Genomic DNA, 27,451 nt, shown 5'->3' with positions numbered 1-27,451 from the left:
TCACAGCTATTTGTCTACTTTCTTTCCTATAATGCACACTGGCATAAAAATATAAAACAGAAATGACATAATCGCCTTTGTTCTTTTATATTACATAATTTTGTGCATAAAATTTAGATGGTAAACATGGTTTCCTTAGACTACATAAATTTGTATTGCAAAGGTTTCTCAACCTGATTTGTTTAAAACAGTTGCATATAGATTTAAATTCTAACGGGTTTTTCAACTTTGTCTTCTGATACCTGGTTTGTGTTTTTGCAACAAGTTAGCAGATATAGTGAGAGTGTTTACATATGTCCAACTGTAGTTTTATATCCAAAACAATGAACTGTAAAAGGTAAGTAACTTAACTGTATAATAGTTATGATCGTATAGGAGATGTATGTATATTCTCACTCATATCATTTCATTTTTGCAGATTGAACGCCGTAGAGGTTATGGCTACTTCAAGACACAGCTGCATGAATCATCACGACGTATTATGCTGTATTTGTGGGGAGTACACACTGAAAGCAAGTAGGAAACCTATTTCTAAGTTTGTAAAAAGAGCATATGTAGGTTATTTTGGTGTCAAGTTTGGAAATCAAGGGAAGCCATGGTCTCCTCATATTGTATGCAAAACTTGTACGGAGCATTTGCGCCAGTGGACAAATGGAAATTTCTTTTCAATAGACACCATTGAGGGTGGCCCATCCTTAAGTTTTGAGGGAGAACACAGTTACTCCTAGGCTGGGTCTACCAAGAGTCCCCATGAAAGTAGAGCCATAAAGGCTGGGCCAGTCCCAGAAGGAGAACTATTCCAATAATAGATTCCCTCCTCTTCCCCCAGGACTAGGTGGATAGCCCTGAGAATGTTTCCTCTCAAGGATGCAGTCTCTGAGGTTGTAATGTCCACCACAGAGGGCCTTCTCTTGTTGGACTTGTCATTGTTTTGAACTGCGTTTCATCTCCGCAAGAACAGTGCGCCCCAAGTCAGTGCTACCTTATGTTTCTAAGTCTAGAAACTGAACACAATTGATCTTATATTTACTGGACATAGAAGAATTAAGGCAACATAACACATAGGTGGGTACCATACCTGAACCTGAAGCAAGTAATGATCCTTTGCTTTTCTGTTCAGAACTGAAGATGTTACCAAGAGCCCATTCTGGTCGACCTGGAAAGCCTTCTCATTATTTCCTGATGTGATCCGGAACAGGTACGGTGGTCCATTTTCCGGAGAGTCCCTGTCTGTCAGAACCAGTTCTAGGATGCTTGTACCAACAGGGTTCCCTTCCTGAGAGATCAAGCAAACCAAAAGGAAAAAGAGCCTGCTAGCAGAAGCACAGAGCACAAGTAGACTGTGAGGTCTCTGGGGTTGTAACCACATAAGTGCCAACTTCACCTCAACTCTGTCATTGGATCACCCCGTTACTGCTTAGATGGTTAGAGGGAATATTCAGCAGCATTATCCAGTTAAATGCCACTGAATATCAGAGAATGGCCCCATACGACCAATGTAGCAGATGAGGAGCCATTTTGAACATTGACCCCTTAGCAGTGGCATAGCGGGGGTGGGAAGCACCTGGGGCAGTGGAACCCCCATCCTCTTCTCCACCATCCAGTCCTTCCCCATATCCCGCAGTGTGCGCGCCCCTTCCCTCGTATCTCTTTAACTTCCCCAGCGCGAGCAGCATCTCCAACTTTATGCCCGCACAGACCTCGGCTCTCCCTCTGACGTCACTTTCTATATGGCACATTGCAAATAGTTCTGTCCTATCACATGGCACAAGTTAAGAAAACCATCCATAGAAGATGTCAAGATAGAGATGAACAGTATCAAAAGAGCATACATTTGCGGATGAGAGTTGCAAATACCTGAACCACCAGGCTGTTATTGAGTTGAAAAAATGTCGGAGGGTTATCGTTGACATCTAACACTTGAACATCCACTTCTCCATCACTGAACAGCACAGGATAACCGTTGTCTTCAGCTCGGACTTTCAAAGAATAGTGGGAGATCTAAAATATTTATAAATAAAGTCAGGCCCTCACACTGGCTATTTTTGTCTTATTTATTCTACTGGGAATTATCACCATGGTAGCACCCAGCACTGCCTTCCATCTTCAGCATCTCTACTTAAGGTCAGGCAGTAATTCTCATGACATATCCTCTAAGTACTAAAATCTGTTTTTCTCAGAGCTGTGTGTAGAACACCCTTTATGCCCCCCAGTCCCAGTATAGGAAATCATGAGGGCTTCTGGTGGTCTCACGAGACTACAACAGGAACTCGCAGGAGCCATTTTTGATGACGGCTCTGCACGGGGCAGGAGTGTAGGTAGATTGTTCCTGCCCCATGTCACCGCTAGACCACCAGGTGGGGTCCAGGATGCAGGCGGGGGTGGGTCAGAGTTGGCCCAAAAGTTATTCGTGAAATTTCCTTATTCGTGGTCCGGCTCTGCCTCTAACCCCTGCAAATACGGAGGAAGGAGTGATGAAGCAGCCAGTGATATGGGTCTCCGCCGGGATTAATGGAAATGAGTGCTGTTTGATTGAATTCCCACAATTTTGAACAATTTATAGTACATAGGTATAAGTATTAATTTTGTACACAGTGTGATTTACACTATACAATGCACCCGATGTGGAGGTTTTTGGCCAATGAATGAAATTGTCTGTGTCAACAGTGATGCAAGTTAGTGCAAAGCCACTGTAGGTTGCAGACTTGTGAGTTCTTTTCCTCCATCACGGGTTGTGAGATGCTAAGATAGTGAGTTTTCACATTTTCACATTGAATATTGGTAGTGTGTTTACCAATTTATGAGTTTAGTGGAATTACTCTTTAGTGGAATTACTCTTCAAATCTGTTATATATTTTTAAGTGGTCTGGTTCTCTCCAAATTTCTTAGAAAATTGTGATGTGCGGTATTGGGGAACTGCTCACCTCCTCCCTGTCCAGATGTTTGACTACACGAATCTCACCAAGCTTGGGATGGATAGAAAAGTGGCCATTGGGGTCCCCTTCTATCAAGGTGTATGTGATCTGATTGTTCATTGGACCATCTTTGTCATCTGCTGATATCTACAGAAGGAAGAAGAGGGAGACCTTCAGGGAACCCTGACAAATATTTCAAAAATTAAGGGACATCAATTTAACTTTGGTATTCACCATTCTACCTTAGCGATTATTTCCGCAGTAACAGATCATGCACATTGTATATAGAGAAAATAATTTTCCATTAAACGGAAGATATATGCTTAGATTTTCAATCACAAAATACCCAAATATGTGCTTACAGTAAACCGATAATACATATTTATAATCCAGAAAAGTTTCTGTACATCTGTACCATAGACCAGTGTCTCTCAAACTGTGTGTCAAGGCACAGTGGTGTGGCCCGAAGAGATTCTGGGTGTGCCACGAGAGATTCCAGAATTTTACACTACTTTTTACCTAACCTATTGTCTTATCCTTTTATGTCTCACCTTTTCTATATCAATTGTAGTTCTTCCCTACTATCCCATTGTTGTGTAGTCTGTACGTCTTTGACTTTTATCTATTATCCCTGTTTTTATACGTTCTTATGTAATTTATTATTTGTTTTTATGTAATTTTATATTGTTAACCACTTAGAAACCAGAATAAGCGGTCTAAAAAATATTTTAAGAAACTTGAAACTTGCGTATGCAAGAGTCTGTGAATGTTATGAGCTTCTGTGTATGTAAGGATAGAACCGCCCAGACAAGCATCATTCTTTGATGTGATTGGTCCTGGAAAACTAATGGTAAATAATTTTATTTTTATTTTTTAAGCAGTAGTTATCCTAGCTTGAGCAACAAAGCAGTCAAGGCTTTGTTACCATTGGGATCTTCTTATCTTTGTGAACTTGGATTTTCAGCTCTGACAGAAATTAAATCGAAAAAAAAAAGAGAGAACGACTGCAGGTGGTGGATGATGAAATTCATATTTGCTTGTCGACTATCAAGCCACATATTGAGTTTATTTACACTGAAAAACAAGCTCATCCATCGCATTGATTAGCAATTCTATTCTATCTACTTTAGTTTTGCCGTTGTTACAATTATCCATACACAGCTTAAAGAACTTTAAATAACTCTCAAATTAAAATTTGTGTCGCTTTTGCAATTTTATAATTTAAATTATAATGTGCCATGAAATCATTTGCTCTGTTTACGTGCCAGAGCTAAAAAAAAAAAAAAAAAAAAAGTTTGAGAGACGCTGCCATACACTGATAGATATTCTGATCCTATTTAGTGCACATTAAAGAGGTAGTTATTAAGGTGTGGTAAAAGTAAGGCTTTTATGGTACCTTAGATTATTGCAGGTGTGGCTACACTGGTCCCTGTATTACCTCCGTACTGTAAGTTAGTCAGTCCTAAAGTACATGGATAATGCAGCTTCTGACCAACCTCACAAACTATGCTGTTCATACTGCCCAGGAGCATTTGGTTGCTAATCCAAAACACCCCCCCTCAAAAGACCCCCCCCACCACCACCACCCTCCCCTAAGTCTCCCCCTTCTGGTGAAATTCCCTGGGTTCTAGGGGGTTTAGGACAGCAGTAAAGTGATCTCCAGCTGCTCTTACCCCTACTGGCACTGGGTTCAAAATGATATAGTGTAAGAGGTGTAAGCGATGGGAATAACTTTACAGTGATAAATTCTTAATTTTCTACTGTTTCTTCATTTTTAAAAAATTTATATGCCGCATAAAAACGATGCGGTTTGCAAAATGACATGCATACATATTTAAAAATGCTAAACACGTTTCAACAAGACAAACACAATAAAACATTAACTAACGATATCATATAAATTTCCCACTGTCATCCCTCTTTATACAACCTGGAACACCTCTAAGACCTGCTGTGTCCTCTGGAGTGTGTATTTGGTGCTTTTACACCAGGCGAACCCCCAAGCAATAATTTCAGGGTATAACCACTAGGGGGTCACGCTGCCTGTGGCTTCTGATGAAGGCCCATTTAGTAAATGGCCCGGGGGCTTTGGGCTCTGGCTTATTGGCACAAAACTCCCAGCCAGGATGAATAATGCCTCTGGGGTCGTTTTTCCAAAATTAATACAGCTTGTGGTATTCGCTTTATTATTCGATTTACAGAGTAATGAAGGGGGTTACTATTCAAAGGAGTTTAACTGGGCAGGAGAGGCCACTGCCCAGTTAAACCCTGCTATGTTAGCCTGTCTTGGATATTCAGCAGTACTTAACTGAGTAATGCCACTGAATGTCCCTGCTAACTGGCCATCCCCTAACTGGCTAGGTCAACTCAGTTGGTTGGTGGCGATATTTAGTCTGTTAACCAGCCAAGTAACTGCATAAACACTGGCTTTTACAAAGCTGAGGAAGAGTTTTCTACTGTGGGCCAATGAGGTAAATGCTCTGACAAGTACAAAATTCTTATGAGTGTCAAAGCATTTACCTCTCCGGCCTGCAGTAAAAACCTCTACCGTGACTTTCTAGAAGGAGCCCAGAGTTAGGCCAGCAAAACTGTTGTCCAAACTGTATGTAGCGAGTTGACCAGGAACCAGTCAGAATACAGTCATCAGTCAGAAAAGCTCCCAAAATATGAAGGTTGTTGTTCATTTCAAGCAACACAATTCAAAATTTAAAGACAGTTGAAGTCAAGAACTTTAACGCAGTGTTTTTGATCATTAAGATCTCTGAGGTCTTTTCTCCCTTTATTATGCATATTATTTATGCTCATATGTGCTTATGAATTACCAGGTGCCCTTTGGTTATGCTCTCTGGATTGTGACACCTGTAGCTGCACTTCCTGCTGGTGACAGACTTAAAGATCTCAATCTGTTTACTTTGGAGGAAAGGCGGGAGAGGGGAGATATGATAGAGACGTCTAAATACCTACTTGATGGAAATGCGCATGAGTCGAGTCTCTTTCATTTGAAAGGAAGCTCTGGGATGAGAGGGCATAGGATGAAGTTAAGAGGTGACAGGCTCCGGAGTAATCTAAGGAAATACTTTTATACAGAAAGGGTGGAAGAGTCTCCCGGAAGAGGTGGTGGAGACAGAGACTGTGTCTGAGTTCAAGAAAGCCTGGGATAGCGCGGGATCTCTTAAAGAGAGGAAGAGATAGTGGTTATTGTGGATGGGCAGACTAGATGGGCCATTTGGCCTTTATCTGCCATTGTTTTTCTGTTTCTATGAGTCAAAAAAGAGTGAGGGAATGAGTGGGTCATTGGCAGATCCTATTAGTTATGCACATAATTATAGAATAATGGCATCCATACCTAACGCTAGGTGTCGGCATTGTCACCACACTTAAAGTTAGGCATGGTTCCCGAGTGTAAACGCTATTCTATAAGCCATGCCTATCTTTAAGTACAGTTTATAGAATAGCATTTTTAAAAATTGTTTTTATGAGATATACACTCCCCCCAAATATTTATAAGCAAAGCAGAAATAATTCCCAAAAGGAAATATCTTCGGTAACTTACAAAATTCACGTCTTAAATCATCAAGCCCATGTCACGGGAGAAGAAAAGAACAACAAAATATAAAAAGAAATAAAAATAAGAAATTCAAGAATGTCTCAAAAGAGACATTCAAATACTCAGACTTAACTACTTAATGGAGCCCTTAACTGTTACCTCCGTGTAATTAATGATCTGCCAAAAATTTCTCCAGATGTGACGAACCATAGAAAATATACCGAGCCCCATGATAAATTACTAAGCACTTGCATGAGAATTTACTTGGCCAAAGCACGAGCCTTCAATGAGAAGAAGGTCTTCCTAGATAATTGAGTGCACAGAACACCTTGCTCTTATTCTTGAAATATGCTATCAGTTTGCAGATTTATCAACTTTACTAGAGAAATCAACCGAAAGAGTAGCTTGAAACGGAATATTATCCATTTTGTCTTCCAGAAAGGCAGAAATATTTGTGTTCACTGATGGGGCCAATGGAGCAAAGTCACCCTCTAATTCTGCTGTGCGGGGGGGGGGGGTCAAATTGTGGAATTCACTTGTCGGTCAATTACGAAAATGTCATGACAAGAGTAATTTCAGAAAACTTTTAAAAATGCAGTTATTTGTTGATGCATTTTTCTAGGAACTGATCTTTGCAGTTGTTCTTTTGATGGGCACATCACGTGATTTTCTGATGATTATATGTTAATATTTGTTTGATTTTATTTGTTTTATTGAATTATGTATGTCACGATATGTAAACTGTTTAGGTTTAAAGGGTATAAATATATATATTTAAAATAAATAAATAATTTTGTAATGAAATGTGATCATAGTTAGTATTTCTTGAAAGTATTTCTATGGAAGTATCTCAGATGATAGTAAGTGTGTTTTTGGAAAATTGAGGTGCGGATTTTTTAGGCGCCAAATATAGAATTTCCCCCATACACCTTAATAACTTCCCCTTAAGTCTTATCATGAGTCAGATTACTTGTTTTTATGTACCCATTTGATTGGACAATGAATTTATTACACTTTAAGGACTGTTAGTTTCTGCTACATGAAATTCCCATTTTCAATGCATCATCTTCTTTATCTCTATATACAATCAGAATTAAACCCTGCTAATATGTCTTACTGTAAGAATGACGTCCCCAACTGCCACATCCTCACTGACTTCTATGACGTAGTGCTCTTGGGCAAACCTTGGCTCGTGATCGTTGACGTCAGTGATATTGATAACCACCATGATGACGTCACTGAGTGAAGCAGCACTTCCTCTTGAGCCCTCTATGGACAGATAATACTCATGGCACACGTCACAATCCAGACTTCCATTCACGTACAAGATACCTGGATATAAATAGGAAAGGAATGATAAACAGAGCACACCGTGCAATATTCTGTTAACTAGCTTTATTTTGGTTGACCATAAGCCAAGAGTCTTGCAATTCATTGAGCTGTGAAAACTATTTTACCACACCCAAGTTTGATCTATTTGCATTTAGCTGCATAATCTGTACCTGTTCTTGCATTGAGTAAGAACTTTCCATGCTCATTTCCATTCACAATTTTGTATTTTATCTCCACATTTTCAGCACTCTGTCTTGTCAGTTCAGTCAAATTCAGAACCTCGGTACCGACTGCTTTATCCTCCATTACTGCAACAACATATTCAGTGCCCCAGAAAACTGGTAGGTAGTCACTCAGATCCACCACTGAGACAGTAACAGTGGCAACATTAGACAACTGGTGTGGGGTGCCCTGATCAGTGGCACCAACAGTTATTTCAATTGTTGATTGCTTTGCTTCTTGGAGGGATTTCTCCAAATAGATTACTCCAGTGGCTTCCTCAATTGAAAACTGTCCATTGGCAGAATTTCTGAGAATGTATCGAACTTCTGCATTGTACCCTAAAAGATAAAAGGAAGAGTGAACAAAGAAAACCTCTGTGGTATTCTTGCCTTCTAAAGTCATCATTTATACAAATCGATACCTACAGCTGAAGTAGTAGGAACTGATACACATTATGACATTGGTGCTTCCTATCACAAGTCATTGAACATATATATATAGATCATCTACAATATAAAAAAATATTGAAAACGCAATTATATGTTGACACTTTTTTATGAAATAGCATTTCAGAATGACTCAGTGGTTGTACATATTGAAGAAAACTATGATGGCTTCATACTTTGCACTTTACTGAAAATGTTATGTTTATGTGTAAGACATGAAACCTAGAAACCTAGAAACATGATGGCAGATAAAGGCCAAATGGCCCATCCAATCTGCCCATCTGCAGCATCCACTATCTTCTCCTCTCCCTATTGGCTAAGGCTCTTTACACCTGTATTGTGACGTCATAGAAACATGATGGCAGATAAAGGCCAAATGGCCCATCCAATCTGCCCATCTGCAGCATCCACTATCTTCTCCTCTCCCTATTGGCTAAGGCTCTTTACACCTGTATTGCGACGTCATAGAAACATGAAGGCAGATAAAGACCAAATGGCCCATCCAGTCTGCCCATCCACATTAACCATTATCTCTTCCTCTCTCTAAGAGATCCCATGTGACTATCCCAGGCTTTCTTAAATTCAGACACAGTCTCTGTCTCCACCACCTCTTCCGGGAGACTGTTCCACGCATCTACTACCCTTTCTGTAAAAAAGTATTTTCTTAGATTACTCCGGAGCCCGTCACCTCTTAGCTTCATCCTATGCCCTCTCATTCCAGAGCTTCCTTTCAAATGGATTTTAAGCTTGATGAGCAAATTTTAATAGAGCTTAAGTGCAATAGAAATAACATGTGTAATGCATTGTTTGATGAAATATTATGTATGTTTTTTATGAAAACCACTTAGGTTTAAACGGTCTAGAAATTTTGAAAATAAATAATAAAGAAATAAACAAGTAAATAAACAAATAAATATATGCATTGTACAAACAAGCAAGGGGTTGACTGAGGATCAACACATTCCTTCCCCCCTCCCCCCCATGTTTGCTAAAGATACCTTTTGTTGATGGGGATGATGAACCTTTGCCAGCCAGTTCCCAAGATTCTCCCATCTTCCTGGTGCTGCTTCTGTAATGCAGAAGTTGGTGGCGTGGCACTGGAACTCCTTCCATATTCTGTGAACTGAACATGCATGAGAAGTCCCAGTGGCAGATGAAGCCACGCCACCAACTTCTGCATTAACGAAACAGCGCCGGGAGGAGGGGAGTGGCTCAGGAGTTGGCTGGCAGGGCTTCGGCATCCCCGTCAGCCATTTAAAGGGGTACTGCAGTTCTGAAGAGGGCCCAAGGCCCCCACGGCTATGCCGCTTGCCGCCATGAGAAGAGTCAGCTGCCTGATTAAAGAGGCAAGAACAATACTTTACTCCCGTAACCTTCCATTCCCCACCCCCATGACTTCATGTCCCTTATTTCTTGGAAATAATTATTTACAGAAGTTTCTTGGGGGGGGGGGGGGGAAATGTTGGCTTCAAGAATTGCAGCTTTCAAACTGATGCTATATAACTATACTAGGATCCCTAGATCATGTCTCAGGTACTCTGGTGCAGTCAGCACTCTTAGGCTATGGAGATGTGCAGCATAAGAACATAAGAACAGCCTTACTGGGTTATAGATTATTCATCTTTTCTGCTATTTTTGTGTTTTGGCCAGGTCTTAGGGACGCACGTGCCCCCTTCCCTTCTCTGTACCTTTTTAATTTTCCAGGCATGAGCAAACTCACAAACTTGCTGCCCACGTCGTGTCAGCTATCCCTCTGACGTCACTTTCTAGACGTGGGGTCCGGAAGTGACGTCAGAGAGAGGCAACATTGACTCGAGTAGCAAGTTTGTAATGCTGCTCACACAGGGGAAATGAAAGAGGTACGAGGGAAGGGATGAGTGGCAGGGGGAGGTTGGAAAGGAGTGGGGGAGGGGTGAAGAGGAGGACGAGTGCAGGTGCCCCTACCAAGACCGCGCCCAGGGCAGACCGTAACCCCCTCCCCCCGGACCCCACTTACTATGTCACCGTCTACAGCACATCCTTAGCATTGCTGGTGAGCTGTATGGGACCATAACTGGAGTCCTGGAAAAGCAGACACCTACATTTAAGGCATCGTCACTTGTACTAACTCTATAGCTGGTGTAAATGTTCATAACTAGATGTTAACCTGAATATGTATAAATTGTAATGTACATATTTGTGGGCTGTGCCCATGCTGTCCATTATGTGTACACCCATCAGCAAAGTACACGCTATGAAAATATAATGCATATTTTTCTAGTAGTTAATATTCTATGAGGAAAATTATGTTTGCAAGTGGCTACTTACACATGTACACGACTAGAATGACAAGCCAAGGCGAGGCACCCAATGGTGTAACGAAAACCATATATCAAAAAAAAAAATCATGTAGACCTCAGGAATTAGTATGGAACATGATCTTCATTGAGGGACTCGTCATGGGCCGTGTTTCAGCAAATGCCTAACTCAGGGGACAGCTGTGAATATTATTCCAAAGGTCTCAATGAGCGTAATCCAATATACCCAATAGGAAAAACCCAAAAGGAAATATGAAAGCACTGAAGTGGATAGCGTAAGAAACCTAGAGGGGATTTTAAACACACCTTCCCCTAGTAGTATGCATTTATTTATTTAGATTTTTATCCCGTCCTCCCAGTAGCTCAGAACGGTTTACAAGTAAACATTCACAATGGAGTGAATTTGACATACAAGATTATACAGTAGATTTAAATACTTGGACATACGAGACTGGGCAGCAGTGTAAATATAGGGACTATACAGTGTGACCAGCCAGGTACAAGCCCTGCCAGAATGCTAGATAAATTAGAAAAAACAAGGGTAAAAGTAGAAACCCGGCAGGAAAATTCCAGGATCTTCCAGGATGAGTTTGAGGAAGATAATATAAGCCACCACCAGGGGAGCTCTAGAGGGCCCTGGTCTACTGCTGACACTGCTAGATCAAGACACGCCCCTAGGGTAGATAAGCCAACAGTGGCATTCAAACAAGGAAGCCGGTTAGGGAGGAAGTTTGGGTCTTGCCTCCCTGAAGATTCACCTAAGCCAAACAGGGACAACCGTCCTGTTCCCATGGATTGGACTGAGGCTGAACCAGCTAAGGACTTGCCTGGTCTCAACGAGGAACCTATGGATTTTGAGGAAGCCTGTTCTGGCTTGGAAGCTAATTATCCTGAGAGTATGCAGGTGGACTTGGCTTGTTGCCACAAACAGTGAGTGTGGTTGCTGTTGAACTGTTTGTGTGCTGTTTTCTTTTTCTTTTCTCTAAATTGTTGGTTTTTGGTTATTGTGAGAAAGCTTGGAGAAGTTGGGGAGAGGTTTTGCTTCCACCTTGGGAGGGAATTCTGAAAAGCTATCTATTGGCTTTAATTTGCAAAACCTAATGTTATCTCCTATTCCTGGCATTACCATATACCTGCCAGAGGCTTTATTTAGTTTTAAGCACTGTGTAATTGCTGGAACCAGTGCACTGAACTGTATTTTGTATATTGCACAAACTGCTTAGGAGTAGGCTTGTGCTGGCTGAGAAGAGCTGGATCCTCAGCTACCATTTTGGGACTTTAATTTGTTTTTTTTTTGTTTTTTTTTTGGCATTGTGCTTGGCTGGTATTTGGCCTACTGACTTTAGCATCTTTTCTGATGCACTGCTTACCTGTATGTTGAAGAACAGTAAAGCTGAATTATGTTTTCATGAACCTGATTTATGAGTTTTGATTTTCTGGTTAACTCCAGTCCAGTCCTGCAGGGTGACTCCAGGCCGGGTCACACGCTAATGTACTGTGTTTTGTAGCCACCAGTATCTCTACAGAGCCCTGTCCTGGGCTACAGTGGTGGCCACAACAGCAAATTAAGAACAGTAGTTTAAATATAAGTAGTTTAGTTTAGATACAAGTTATTTGAGTATAGGCTGAGAGTGGACTATACAGAAATTTTTGGCAGAAGATTAGAATGGAGAAAGAAGGGTAGAGGTGGGGTTTAAGGGGTTGGTGTAGACTGAGGGTGACCTTTAGCATTACATTAGAGATTTCTATTCCGCCATTGCCTTGTGGTTCAAGGCGGATTACAAAAGAATTATAAAAAATGTATTACATGAAGAAGATATCTGGTAATTTCTAGAGGAGATAAAGAGTAGATAAGGTTATTTTGGGGAATCGGGAAGGTATTGGGAAGTGGTATTGGGAGGTGGGAAGGAGCTAGCGTTATTAAGTCGTTTGTAGGAATTTCTTGAAGAGTAGAGTCTTTATTTGGAGTCATAATTAGTAGATTGGAGATTTGGTTGTTGCGTTTTGCTGCTTGTGTGGCTAGGAGGCCATCATATAGTATTTTCCGTTTGACTTCTTTGATTGTTCCAAAAGCAGCCCTTTTCCACAATCAGAGTTAACCAGGCACTAGTCTGAATGTCATCCAGTGCCCAGATAAATTCCAATTTGGCAGTCGTACCTGGATATTTAATGCAAGCTACTTATCACTGTGAGCTGAATATTTGGCCCTACTTTTCTATGAGAAGAATCATCTTTGGAACGATTTAAAACAAAATTATAAACATTTTTATTTTAAGACGCTTTCGAGCTTTAATTTAACAGACTCGCACTTATTTTTCTTCTCTCATGATTAACACTTACAGAAGGGTCCCATCCAATTGTTCTTCCCTTTATTGTTGCTTTTTTCCAGCAATTTAAACTCTTCCTTCCTTCTAAAAAATGGATTAAAGGAGTCAAGATCTTCAGTCAATCTTTGGTCTTTAAATTCTCTCAACTCTGGAATGATCTCCCCTTTTTTTTTAAGGAGTTCCAGTTCGTTTCAATTTTTCCATAAATCTTTAAAAACTATTCTATTTGCCAAACATTTTTAAAACTAATTCTTTTGAAATTTTGCTATTATCTTCTATTTATCATTTGTAAATCATTCCCTGTTTATTTAATTGCTGTAAACCGAGTCGAGCCTTCTCAGAATGATGACTCGGTAGACAAAGTTAAGCTTTAGTTTAGTTTAGTTTTTTCTATAGACTAGATAGGTCTACCTATCTACCCTAGTGTACCAGTATGTCAGTTTGTCATATCGTTCATGACCCCCCGATTTTACTATTTAATGTAAATTTACTTGTATTGCGCTTAGAAATTCAATAAGCGGATAATCAAATTTTTAATAAAACTTGAAACCTGATTGTGGGGAAGATTTAGTCAACCTACCTTCATCTGGATCTTTTGCAAACACTACTGCAATAGGTGTCTTCATTTTTGTGTTATGAAAGACAGCCACAACATAATGAGCCGTGGAAAATCTTGGAGCATTATCATTCACGTCTTCAACCGTTAGGGTTACATCTGCCTGACAGGACCGACCACCTCCATCAGTTGCTTTGGCGACTAGTTGGTATACAGCCTTCTGCTCTCTGTCTAGAGGTGCAAATGTGGTGAGCTCTCCTAGAAAAATGAATTCATGACATTGATGTTACTGAAGTGAACATAGCATACTAATGCTATGCAATTTTCAAAAGTGCTAAATTTTAAGTATTCATTATTCATATCGTAGTGAAGCAGACAGAATGCTTTAAACAAGAAGGTCCTAGATATTGTTTTTTTTCTGTTGTATACTTTATAAAGCACAAAACACAAAAAAATGATTTCCCTTGAGTTTGATAGATAATTGTAGTTGTTGTATTAGTTCATTTGCATATGTGGAAATAAGGTTTAACAATCAATTTGCACTTGATATGCTTTTATGGAACAAATGATGAATCTTTGACAAGCTTTCAAGATCATATGGAGAAGAAGCACCTCAAGGGAAGAAAGTTTTCAAGCACGAAGGATGCCACATTAGCTGTGAACCAAAATAATTTTTCTTGGATGAGTTAAAGAAGGTAGAACAAGGAAGCCATAAGTGTGTGGAGCTCAGTGGTGAAAATGTAGAACAATTGGTCTGATATAGCTTTCCTCTTCACCTGTTTTTGCTCTGTACCATATTCAAATTTATAATACATTCATAGAGAAGACTTCATGTGAGCTTTGTATTTTTTAAATTTAATTTTATCGTTAGTGTGGAAATGCCACACCATAACAGCATATATAAGAACAACAGGCAGCAATCAAAACACAACTTAGCGATAACATAACATTCAAACGAATTCAGGAAAGTTGTAGGCGTGATAATATTACCTCTGGACCCTGAAACACGCATGGTGGCGATATTAAGAGAATTAACTTACGAACACACAAGCTAAGGGGTGACCAAATTTATTTTTTTTAAAAAAAAATTGCGCAATTATTTGAAAATGAATCAAATAAGAAAATTGCAGCTGTACGCAATGTTGTAGGCGCAGCAATTGGATCGATGAAGACCTATGCGGTCGGGAGCTGTTTATACCTGATGGCATTCTGAAGATCCATACAAAAATTTAAAAAGTATATATGAAAAATTTAAATAAGATATATACATTACAGTTACCTTAAGATTGTATTCTATTAGTAGCGTGTGGAAGTGTCTGGATTTATAGTTAGCGCAATATATTGAAGCATCCTAAATATGTAGTACACATGTGATTGTACAACCGGACTCTACAAGCTCTGTGTTTCGTCGAACACGCTTTCCTCAGGGATCTGGATGATATAGGGTACACAGATAAAAATATGGACTAAAAGCAGTGTACGTGTCTTTGAGCAGATAACTGAAAATGGGTTTGAGACAAGTGAAGAGCGAATAATAAAATCATCTTTCAGAACATCCACATCCACAGTTTTTTTGTTTCTATCATTGGATTGTTTTCACTGTGGAATATCAGGTCTTCTTTTTGTTGTGTCGCAATCCTAATTAACATATGATAGAAATTTTCCAGAACCACCATGGAGGGTGGAGACTAGAAGAAACTGAAGAGGAAGCCAAAGGGAGGCCCCAACGACGAGGAAAGCACAAACAAGGATAAGATGTCAAGTAATCAGCCCCGGGTACACCGTTCTGGAGTCACATGTTTTGTGGAACCTTTTGAGCATTCCTCATAAGGCAGGTGCAAAATTTCCAGAGGACTGTGAAAATAACATCGCAGGCATAATATCCATTAAATTGACCACATATACATTCTTCATACTATTTGGTTATTTTGCTAAGAATAATTCCAAGGTACTAAGGAAGGTGTAACCTAGTAATCAGAGCTAACCCCCCCTCCCCTCCCCCGAGAAGCCAAGATTTCTGTCCTGCTGATGCTTCTTGTGACCTTTGACACCTGTTCTACCTTTGTCATGAAGAGCGCTGGCCTGCCATAACTTGCCCCAACCTTTTTTCAGATAGAGAGGCTAGAACTTCAGACAGTACTCAAAACGCAGTTATACTAATGACTGATACAAATTTTCCATTTTTAGTGTTCCATATTATGTTAACTTATATAGTACAGTAATACCTTGTTTTGTGAGCATAATTCGTTCCAGAAGCATGCTTGTAATCCAAAGCACTCTTATATCAAAGCAAATTTCCCCATAGGAAATAATGGAAACTCAGACGATTCGTTCCACAGCCCCAAAACTTTAATACAAAATACTATACGTACTCATATTGCAAGACCTCGCTCATTTAGAACAGTCGCTACACTCTCGCAGCGTCAGAGAGAGAAGAACCATCGGCTCAGTTGTAATGATGTGACACGTGTATACTGTGTGTACTTGTATTGCAAGACCTTGCTTGTATATCAAGTTAAAATTTAATCAAATGTTTTGCTTGTCTTGCAAAACACTTGCAAACCAAGTTACTTACAATCCAAGGTTTTACTGTATATTGCTTTAAGTATGTGCAAGAAACAGATTCATTTGTAATACTATATAAAGGTATCATTAAAAAAACCCAACAACAACAACCTGGAGCTGCAGGAAATATTGATGTTACCTGTATGGGGGTCGAGTCGGAACTCCCTAGCCCCTGGGCCATGTAACGTGTATGTAATCTGAGCACCTCTGCCGGCATCAGGATCCTGAGCTGATACACTCAAAATAAACAGCCCAGGCAAGGCATCTTCTGGAATCTTTCCAATGTTCTGCATCTGATAAGAAGAACATATATCTTAACATCTGGTACGGCTGCCACTGGTGCATCACAAAGCACTGAGTGCACACAGTTGCAGTTGGTGCTAGAGAATGACTGTTTACCCGATGGCTTTTTATACATGATTTACGAGTTTTTACCTTTTTAAAGGACAGCAGCTCGGCAACACAGAGATAAAAAATGGGCCTACTTCAACCATAGCAAAAAAGAAACCTCACCGTTTCACTTAAGAACACAAGAATCTCCACACTGGGACAGACCAGTATCCTGTTTCCAACAGTGGCCAACCCTAGATCCCAAGTAATAAAACAGATTTTTATGTTGCTTATCCTAGGAATAAACAGTGAACATCTCAATAATGGCCTCTAGACAATCTCTGGCAACAAATTCCAGAGTTTAATTACACGTTGTGTGAAGAAATCTGTTCAACCTCATTCCACCAGAAGAACCTACAGGGTAATTCTCTCCCCACTGCAGAGTTCCCTCTGGTTTAAATACCTTTAGTTGAATTTTTTTTGAGCACCTTTAAGTGCAATAAGGTCTCAGTTAAGCACAGAATATTATGAGCTGAAGTTATTCGAGCTTTGTTCATAGGGATCCTTGAGATTCCAGTATGGGGGACCCAACATTGTTTTTACACAGCAATAGTTCCCACTTGGAGTAACTCATCGAGCAGTGCAGTGAAGAGAGTCTCTTGTTTTTCTGTTCTAGTGCTAACTCCCTACCTGCGTCTGTCCTGTTAGCACAAGGCAGTCATACTGAAAGAAAGATTAAGTCAGTGGAGAAATAATGAAGAGCTCTATTCATTAGTTCTTAAACCCGTTCTGTGTTAAGGCTGTAGGGGCTGGATTTTGTAGCTGGCACAGCAATTGCTCTAATTTAAGTGTCAATGACATTGCTTAAAGGAATACATACAGTTAGGCCCATATTCTATAAATGGCCTCTTAACTTAAGTGCTGGTAGGTGGACTTAAAATAGGGTTACCAGATTTTACTTTAGTAAAATCTGGACCCCCAGGCCTACCCTGTTCCACCCATCTCTGCCCCGTCCCCAGCCCCAACCCCCCACTGCCTGCTCTCATCGGGCAGGAGAAATCCACACGTGCGCGTATTTCCTCCTGCCCGACGCGATGTAGAAGAAGCTTTTCAAAACCCGGACAAAGTGCCAGGTTTTGAAAAGGAGGATATCTCCGGGGAAATCCAGATGTCCGGTAACCCTACTTAAAAGAAATTACAAGGCGCCTACCAGTGCCCCAAAAAAACAGCCCCCAAATTATGCCTCCAGAGGCGCCCACCAGAGCCTAACGCCACTGTAGGCGTGACTAATGCTGGAAGTGGCGTTAGGTACCATAAGCGCCTCCAGAAGTAGGCACTGGATATGTAGACCTTGAAAACCCGGGCCTACATTTCTGGTGCCAACCTTTGCCGGAGACACGATTCTCCCTATCTAAAGAAGGATATAATACTACTGGAGAGGGTGCAGAGGCGAGCGACGAAGCTAGTAAAAGGTATGGAGAATTTGAGCTACAAAGATCGCCTCAGAAAACTGGGACTTTTCACCCTCGAGAAGAGGAGACTGCGAGGGGATCTGATCGAGACTTTTAAAATACTGAAAGGATTCGACAAAATAGAACAGGAAACACCTTTATTCACATTGTCGAAGGTGACTCGGACAAGAGGTCATGGACTGAAGCTGTGGGGAGACAGGGCCAGGACAAATGTCAGAAAGTTCTGCTTCACGCAGCGAGTGGTGAATGCCTGGAATGCTCTCCCGGAAGAGGTTGTGGAGGAAACCACCATTCCAGGATTTAAGGGCAAGTTGGATGCACATCTTCTTGAAGGACACATTGAGTAACTAAGGTATTCACCAGGGTAGACCTGGCTGGGCCTCCGCGTGTGCAGATCGCCGGACTAGATGAACCCGTGGTCTGATCCGGTGCAGGCATTTCTTATAAATGGCGCCATCGTGTGACTGACAAGCGATCAGTAGCCACCGTTAATGCATCTGCCGATAACGGTGCCATTTACTGAATCCGGGCCTTAGTGCCACTATTTATGTGGAATGGCACCAGAAAGAACATCAGCGATGGGCCTGGGTGGATGCGGCAGAGAAAAGGCTCCTCCCGCCAGAGAGAGGCAGCTTACAGCCCTTTCTCTGCCGCGACCTGCTGCAGAGCGTGGAAGATCCTCGTGGGAAGAGGGGAGTTGCAGCGATGTTGATCCAAACACAAAGGGAGGGAGCTGGAGCACATTGGACATATTATAAAATGTTATATCAACAAAGAAAAACCTGAGAGAAAAAACTAGGGGCTCCTTTTATCAAGCCGCGCTAGCGGGGTTAACGCGTGTGACTTTTCATCACGCGTTAACCCCGCGCCGGCCTAAAAACTACCACCTGCTCAAGAGGAGGTGGTAGCGGCTAGTGCGGATGGCAGTTTAGCGCGTGCTATGATGCGCATTAAACCGCTAGCACGGCTTGATAAAAAGAGCCCTAAATATCAAGGATCTCAAAGTCCCTCCTTGAGGGCCGCAATCCAGTCGGGTTTTCAGGATTTCCCCAATGAATATGCATTGAAAGCAGTGCGTGCACATAGATCTCATGCATATTCATTGGGGAAATCCTGAAAACCCGACTGGATTGCGGCCCTCAAGGAGGGACTTTGAGACCCCTGATTATATCATACAGATTCACAACATAAGGAATATAATTCAACAAAAGAGAATCCATTAATCAAATACACTCATATCATTTAATGCAAACAGATATTTAATAAATAAATTAATTTAATGAGTTTATAATGTCATCATATAGATACAGTGGTTCCCAACCCTGTCCTGGAGGTCCACCAGGCCAATCGGGTTTTCAGGATAGCCCTAATGAATATGCATGGAGCAGATTTGCATGCCTGTCACTTCCACTATATGCAAATTTCTCTCATGCATATTCATTAGGGCTAGCCTGAAAACCCGATTGGCCTGGTGGTCCTCCAGGACAGAGTTGGGAACCACTGATATAGAATAAAAACAATAAAGAAAAGAAAGACAATTCCGAGGAAGGAACAGAGGCACTTCATCAAATTTCATAATGACCAACAACCTAAACAGCCATATGAGCATCTAGGACAGGTAGAGGAAAAACATTGTTTAGAACACCTGATAGAGAACCAGAGGTTGCCAGTTCAAGTCCCATTCTAGCTGTTTGTAATTTTTGTTTCTTTTTCTTCTTTTAATTATGAGCCCTCCAGGGACAAAAAAAATACCTACTCTGACTTCCCTTGCTCCCTACAGAAGAGAACTGCTTAACTGAAGCACTTTTCTGTAACCCGGCCATGCCAACTACCAGGTCTAATTATGAATGTTCATCTTTTTGGACATGGACATAAGCGCATAAAAATAGATATACTGTCGACCAAGGGTCCATCTAGCCCAGTATCCTGTTTGAATCAAAGATGAAGTAGTTTAGACATAGTACACATTCCGTTGTAACATCTTCTGTCCCTTGACTGCCTCGTCAACGTAGACTGCTTACCTGTTGACACTGTGGGCTGTTATCATTGACATCAAGGACAACAATCTCCACATCAGCTGCTGTCTGAAATTTTCCATCCGATGCCATTACTTTAAGGTGATACTTCTCTATTTCCTCCCTGTCCAGTGACTTCTGGGAAGAAATGATCCACTCTTCTCCAATCTGATTAATACTGAACTGCCCTAAAGGATCTCCCTCTGTAATCAAATAGAAAACACTGTCAGGAAAGATGGTGGATGTGAAGAAATATAGGGCTCCTTTTAATAAGGTGCATTAGCGTTTTTAGCGCACGCTAAACGAAAAATACTAATGCAAGCTCTATGGAGGCGTTAGCGTTTAGCGCGTGCGGTATTGTAGCTCGCTAGCACACCTTAGTAAAAGGATCCCATAATGGATGTCCCTGACTTTTGACCTTTCATCAGATAAGACCATTATTTCTCCATGTTACTTCCATTTTGAAGGTGTGACATTGCCTTACCATCATGGGCAGAATTCTATTTAAATTATTGGTATTATCTTGCTGTACGTACATTTCCCATTCAGGAAAGCTAGGGACCTCCCTCCCCTTCAAAATCACTGAGCTCTGGAACAACCTTACTCCCCTCTTCGGAGCCTGAGCTCTCTCCAAGTTTTCCGCAAACATCTGAAAACCTGGCTTTTCTCAAAAATATAAGCCTCTCCCCAACTTTGGTATCCCAAGTCCTCAAAATTTCTTCATATCCGGCATCCCTAGTCCTCTAAATATTCTTCATACTTTGACCTCTAACCCTTTATTGTAGTTCCTTCCTATTACATCTCCTGTAAACTGTGGTGAGCTCCACGAACGTGGAGAAGATGCGGTATACAAACCTAAGGATTAGATTAGATTAGATTAGATATTATGTAGATCTTCTGCTCTATTTGAGATCTTTGTTGATTCTATATTACCCTTTGCAACTTCTGTGTTTGTCACAAGCTAATTTACTCATTGTTCCTAGTTATAGCACACTTCAATTAGATTTCACTTGGCAAGCTTGTATTTTTTTTTTCTACTGGCCCCTACTCTTTGGAACTCACCTACCAATAACATTCCATGTAAAAAATTCCCACTGCAAATTAAAGACTGGGGTCAAAACAAGGATCTGTGCATAATCATAAGAACATAAGAATAGCCTTAATGGTCCATCTAGCCCAATAGCCCATTCTCATAGTGGCCAATCCAAGTCAAAAAATACCTGGAAAACCCCCAAATATTAGCCGCATTCCATGCCACCAATCCAGGGCAAGCAGTGGCTTCCCCCATATCTGTCTCAACAGCAGACAAAGGACTTTTCTTCCAGGAATTTGTCCAAATCTTTTTTAAAACCAGCTACATTAACCGCTCTTACCACCTCCTCTGGCAACGTGGTCCGAAGCTTATCTATTCTCTGAGTGAAAAATTATTACCTCCTATTGGTTTTAAAAAGTATCACTCTGCAACTTGATCGCTTGAGCGCGTGGGACTAATGGCTTACCTTTACATTTCCACCCTTTTCTTTTCTGGATTTAAATATTGCTTATTGCTTTTAGATTGAGCTTTTTTTTTTTTTTTTTTTTTTCTCATTCCCTTCTTTTATATACTCTTCACTATGATTCTCAAATTTTACTGTATTATGTTCGGATGTTGATGTTAGTGAATTATAAATTGCCGTCACTGTTATTGCTAGTTTCAAATGGTTGTATAACCTATACTGGATAAAATAAATAAATGACAGATTAGTAGATGCCAAAGAACTTATTTTGTGACCATGGTATTATTCAACTGATTTATCAGATTCGAATGTGGAAGGGCTTATAAGAATATATTTGATAATGAGTCTAATTTTATATCCCGTTTAAGGGCTCCTTTTATGAAGGGGCGCTAGCGTTTTTATCGCACACACCAGATTAGTGCGTGCTAGCCAAAAAACTACCGCCTGCTCGTAGCGGCTAGCGTGCGCTATTTCACGTGTTAAAGCCCTAAAGTTGCCTTCGTAAAAGGAGCCCTAAATGTGCAAATGTGATCTTTAAGAGTTTATATGGGATCTTTTCCCCATTATTTCCTCTTTCTTTTAATTCCTATCGTTTTCAGTCTACAAGGAATATATATAAATTTTAAATGAATGTTCCCTGAAATTAAAGGGATTCAAACTTTAGGTAGGATTTCACACTCTCTGCCATTCACTGTGGTTAAAATTTGGAATGAGCTTCCGTCTGTTATTAGAACTCTCTCTTCACTGACTTGTTTTTAGAAAAACCTTGAAAACGTATCTATTTACAAAATATCTTACTGATCATTGATCGAATTCCCAAGCTGACAACTCTCTGTTGATATTTACTGATTCTTCCTTTTTTATGACTGTTTATCTAGGCCAGGAGTGTCCAATGTCGGTCCTCGAGGGCCGCAATCCAGTCGGGTTTTCAGGTTTTCCCCAATGAATATGCATGAGATCTATGTGCATGCACTGTTTTCAATGCATATTCATTGGGGAAATCCTGAAAACCCGACTGGATTGCGGCCCTCGAGGACCGACATTGGACACCCCTGATCTAGGCTCTTAAGATAATGTTTTGTTAACCGGTTCGAGTCCCTCTGGGAATGACCCGGTATATAAGATTAAAGATTAGAATAGGGGTTGACCTGATAAACGACCTTTGAGATCTGATGACAGTAATACATTTCATCAAATTTGGGGTAGTGACCAGGACTATTGTTTGTGAAGCTAATCTACGCAATGGAGACGGAGACTATTGGAGTTATTTTTCAAGACTGTGATATATTGCCAGCTGCCAGAGTAAGAGAATGATGGAAAGGGTTAACATTTTCAATGTAACTGATCTTGAGTAAATATCACTTCTCAAGTGCTGATAGTCTACTAAAGTGTTTTTCAACCTTTTTACACCTAAGGACCGGCAGAAATAAAAGAATTATTCTGTGGACCGGCATCGGTCCATGGACCGGCGGTTGAAGAACACTGGACTAAGTCGTGGGCCAGACCCCGCCCCCCATAATAGTACTAATTGCATCTTGCACATCCCATGCCTCATCTGGAAGCCTTCCCTCTGATGTTGCAACGTCAGAGAGAAGGCTTCCGGTTCAGGCGCAGGACGCCCATAGGAGCCGCTGCCCGTGGCTTTGTGCAGTTAGGAAAAGGGAGCTGGCTTGAAGATAACGCCGCATCGATCGCACCGTGGACCGGCGGTTGAAGAACACTGTTTTGGGCCTGATGCACGTGCTGGCCCTGTGGACTGGCAGGAAATTTCTGTGGACCGGCACTGGTCCATGGACCGGTGGTTGAAGAACACTGGTCTACTATATTAATAGAAGCTTCACGTGATACATTGCAATACTGAACGCCTTGGACAGAAAAATTAGCCAGTCCCATGTACACAATACCACATACTTGCAACATTAGGAACTAGACAGAAATAGCAAAGCCACTGTTGAATTTGACTAAAAATAAGTAGAGATGGGCTGTCGTTTGCAATGAGATATCGTTCGCCAATAATCGCACACAATATCACACACTTTGCAAAAATCACGCACTATCCCCTTACAAAATGCCGCTGTTAAATTTACATACAAGGCCAAGAAATTTGATTGCATCACCCCTTTACGCCGCGAAGCTCACTGGCTACCCGTTACACACCGTACAACATATAAAATACTTCGACTCGCCTACAAAATTAAGGGGGTCCTTCTACTAAGGTGCGTTAGTTGTTTTAGCGCATGCTAAACGCTAACGGATACATTATAGTCTATGGACGCGTCACGCTAAAACGGCCAATGCGCCTTAGTAAAAAGACCTCTAAATGTGTTAATTCCCCAGTCTTCCGTGATAAATTCCTCATTCCTTACGCCTCATCCCGGGCATTGCGATCCAATGATCAGAATTTACGAACAATTCCGCCCGTAAGGGAATTATTCTCCGTCACAGCCCCCTCACCGTGGAACTCAGACATCAGACTTGAAACGTTTCTAGATAAATTCGAGTCAAAATGAAAAAACCTTCCTATTTAGGGGTGCCTTTTACCTCCCTTTTTTTCTTTTCATCTTGATGTATTTTTTTATCCTCCGGCTCACCAGTTGCCCTAAACTATACAATACTCTCAGGTGTATGATTATATTTTTGTTTATTGCCATTTGATTTTCTGTCCTATAAGTTCAGGGCAGTGCACAAGTTTTTCTGTCAGGTACGCTAAGGGCTCCTTTTATTAAGCCACGCTAGCGGGATTAATGCGTGCAACTTTTCATCACATGCTAAACTCCCCCCCCCCCCCATCCACCCCCCCGGCCTAAAAACTACCGCCTGCTCAAGAGGAGTCGGTAGCGGTTAGCACGGCCGGTGGTTTAGAGCGGGTTATTACTTTGTAAAAGGAGCCTTAAGTATATTCCCTATCTGCCCCTGCGGGTTCACAGATGAAAAGCCTGGTTCTTTACCCTACCCTGTAATACACAGGGTGACTGACTACACACTCATTCTGCACCAGGACTAGCTTGCCACAAATACTAACTAAATCAGTTCCTTATACCTTATTTAACTGTATAAAGAACTTGCCTTGAGATTAGCCTCCCATCTGTTTATACCGCCGGACTCTGTACCAACCATCTTGTCCCCATCTAATACCTGCACCTGGCCCCTTGGCTATAGGATATGCTGTATTATAGAAAAGCATTAGCATCATATTTGTGCTTATTAGATGCTTCGTAAGTATTATTTCTCCCTTTTAGTATGTATTATAGCTCTTATCTGAATCTCAATGCTGTTAATAACAAAACATAGATTCTTATATAGTACAACGACCTCACGGTTCTGTGCGGTTTACAGATCAAGAAATACTAACAATATAGGAGATCATAGTGAATTAATCATGATATTTACCAAAGAGATATGCTTTCAACATTTTTCTGAAAGCTGAATAGGAGGTGAAAAATGAGCCGCCCGATATGCCAACATTTTTACCAAGGAATCGTTTGTAGACACAACCCTTTACTGATGGGAATTCAAAGAGGCGTACTCTATGTAGATGTTTCCTGTTTACAAATTTGAAACAATCAAAAAGATGACTTGGCAGTAATCCGTTCAAAGCTTTAAAACCTATACAGCCAAATTTGAAAATCACTCTAGCCTGTTATTGAGAGACTTTGGGGGAAGCCACTGCTTGCCCTGTATCGGTAGTATGGAATATTGCAACTCTTTGGGGTTCCGGAATCTTTTGTTGCTCTTTGGGATTCCAGAATCTTGCTATTCTGTAGGATTCTGAATGGAATGTTGCTACTCCTTGGGTTTTGGCCAGGTACTAGTGACCTGGATTGGCCACTGTGAGAATAGCTTGATGGACCATTGGTTTGACCCAGTAAGGCTATTCTTATGTTCTTATTGTCAACCATATTTTTGAAACTGTTTCCTATTATTAAGTTTCAATTTACTGATTTTGACTTTTCCTCATTCATTGTATTTATGTTTATATTTGGTCTTTTTACTACGGTTATGCTGTTAACAAAATTGTAAATTTTATGTTGAATTTTACCTGCTGTACACTGCCTTGGGTGAATCTCCGTCGTTACATAAAACTAGCTTAGTGCCTATTTTTTAGCACCATAACTTTTTGCGTTTATACAGAATTTACCGACTCCTATGCGTAAAGAGGGTGCACTGTGTGCATATATACGAGGGGTCGCTGAAAAGTTCTCAGCCCAACCTAGATGAGAATAATGTGGAGCCATGAAACTTACAAGTTATTCCACACTTTTCTTGACACTTTTTTTCTCAATGAGGCAAATGCATCTAGTAAATGGGCACAGGTCTAGGGAAACCAAGCCACTGTGACATCACCAATGAGGTTGACTCTTAGGCATTGGTGGAATGAGGCATTATGACATCACCATACCAGGGGCCGCTGAAAAGTTCTCAACCCAGCCAAGAAGAGAATGATGTGGAGCCATGAAACTTACAAGTTATTCCACACTTTTCTTGACACTTTTTTTCTCAGTGAGGCAAATGCATCTAGTAAATGGGCACAGGTCTAGGGAAACCAAGCCATTGTGACATCACCAATGAGGTTGACTCTTAGGCATTGGTGGAATGAGGCATTATGACATCACCATACCAGGGGCCGCTGAAAAGTTCTCAACCCAGCCAAGAAGAGAATGATGTGGAGCCATGAAACTTACAAGTTATTCCACACTTTTCTTGACACTTTTTTTCTCAGTGAGGCAAATACATCTAGTAAATGGGCACAGGTCTAGGGAAACCAAGCCATTGTGACATCACCAATGAGGTTGACTCTTAGGCATTGGTGGAATGAGACATTATGACATCACCATACCAGGGGCCGCTGAAAAGTTCTCAACCCAGCCAAGAAGAGAATGATGTGGAGCCATGAAACTTACAAGTTATTCCACACTTTTCTTGACACTTTTTTTCTCAATGAGGCAAATGCATCTAGTAAATGGGCACAGGTCTAGGGAAACCAAGCCACTGTGACATCACCAATGAGGTTGACTCTTAGGCATTGGTGGAATGAGGCATTATGACATCACCATACCAGGGGCCACTGAAAAGTTCTCAACCCAGCCAAGAAGAGAATGATGTGGAGCCATGAAACTTACAAGTTATTCCACACTTTTCTTGACACCTCATTTCAATGGTATGAAATGAAGTGAAAAGTGTCAAGAAAAGTGTGGAATAACTTGAAAGTTTATGGCTCCACATTATTCTCTTCTTGGGTTGAGAACTTTTCAGTGGCCCCTCTTCAGCAAAAAAGCTTCACCATGTAACACCCCTTCTCATCAATGCACACTGGCTACCAATCTCACATAGAATAACATATAAAATTTTACTCCTCACATTCAAAATCCGATCCTCTTATACCCCCAGAATTCATTAACAGACTCCTTATCCCATATGCCTCTTCAAGATCTCTCCGATCAAATAATCAGCATTTACTAGTAATACCGTCACTACGTCAAATAATATATGACACCACGCGCTCTTCGATCTTCTCGGTAACTGCTCCCCCCCAACTATGGAACTCTATGCCAACCCATCTCCGGGAAGAATCAGTGCTAGATCGATTCAAATCTAACCTAAAGACATTCTTATTTAAAGATGCATTTGACCTATAGCATTCGAAACACTTGTCATCACACAGATGAATTATTTCCCCCCTAATGTACTTCCCCATCTACGTCTCTCTATCCTATCTCCTATTGCACTTCTTCCCCCTAACCTCTTGTCTGATAATGTATGTCTGTCCTTGATATTCATATGTAAATCCCAGATTTAAAATTTTTAACTTTGCATGCTGCTTAGAAGTTAGGTAAGTGGGATAACAAATGTTAAATAAACTTGAAACTAATCAAAAGAAGGGAACTCTTGATGACATTTGTTCTAGATCAGTGTTTTTCAACCTTTTTACAC

At 40.9% G+C, this 27,451-nt stretch overlaps 1 protein-coding gene across 3 annotated transcripts in view; it reads right to left on the bottom strand.

Annotated features, from left to right (window-relative positions):
• Positions 1 to 27,451, bottom strand: part of FAT2 (FAT atypical cadherin 2) — a 168,009-nt gene that overhangs the window by 33,973 nt on the left and 106,585 nt on the right. For all 3 annotated transcript variants that reach the window (XM_033927534.1, XM_033927533.1, XM_033927535.1), the window contains 8 exons: positions 20,031 to 20,227; positions 16,347 to 16,500; positions 13,667 to 13,900; positions 7,965 to 8,354; positions 7,580 to 7,794; positions 2,925 to 3,062; positions 1,858 to 2,001; positions 1,079 to 1,276 (listed from right to left, as the gene is read on the bottom strand). In XM_033927534.1, the coding sequence (XP_033783425.1) occupies positions 1,079 to 1,276; positions 1,858 to 2,001; positions 2,925 to 3,062; positions 7,580 to 7,794; positions 7,965 to 8,354; positions 13,667 to 13,900; positions 16,347 to 16,500; positions 20,031 to 20,227 (1,670 nt within the window). The remainder of the gene's footprint in view (positions 1 to 1,078; positions 1,277 to 1,857; positions 2,002 to 2,924; positions 3,063 to 7,579; positions 7,795 to 7,964; positions 8,355 to 13,666; positions 13,901 to 16,346; positions 16,501 to 20,030; positions 20,228 to 27,451) is intronic.

This window comes from Geotrypetes seraphini, chromosome 18, assembly GCF_902459505.1.
Source record: "Geotrypetes seraphini chromosome 18, aGeoSer1.1, whole genome shotgun sequence".
In the NCBI taxonomy this organism is placed as follows: Eukaryota; Metazoa; Chordata; class Amphibia; order Gymnophiona; family Dermophiidae; genus Geotrypetes; species Geotrypetes seraphini.
Note: the sequence above shows the minus strand (reverse complement) of the source record. Positions and strands in the feature narration are given on the sequence as shown.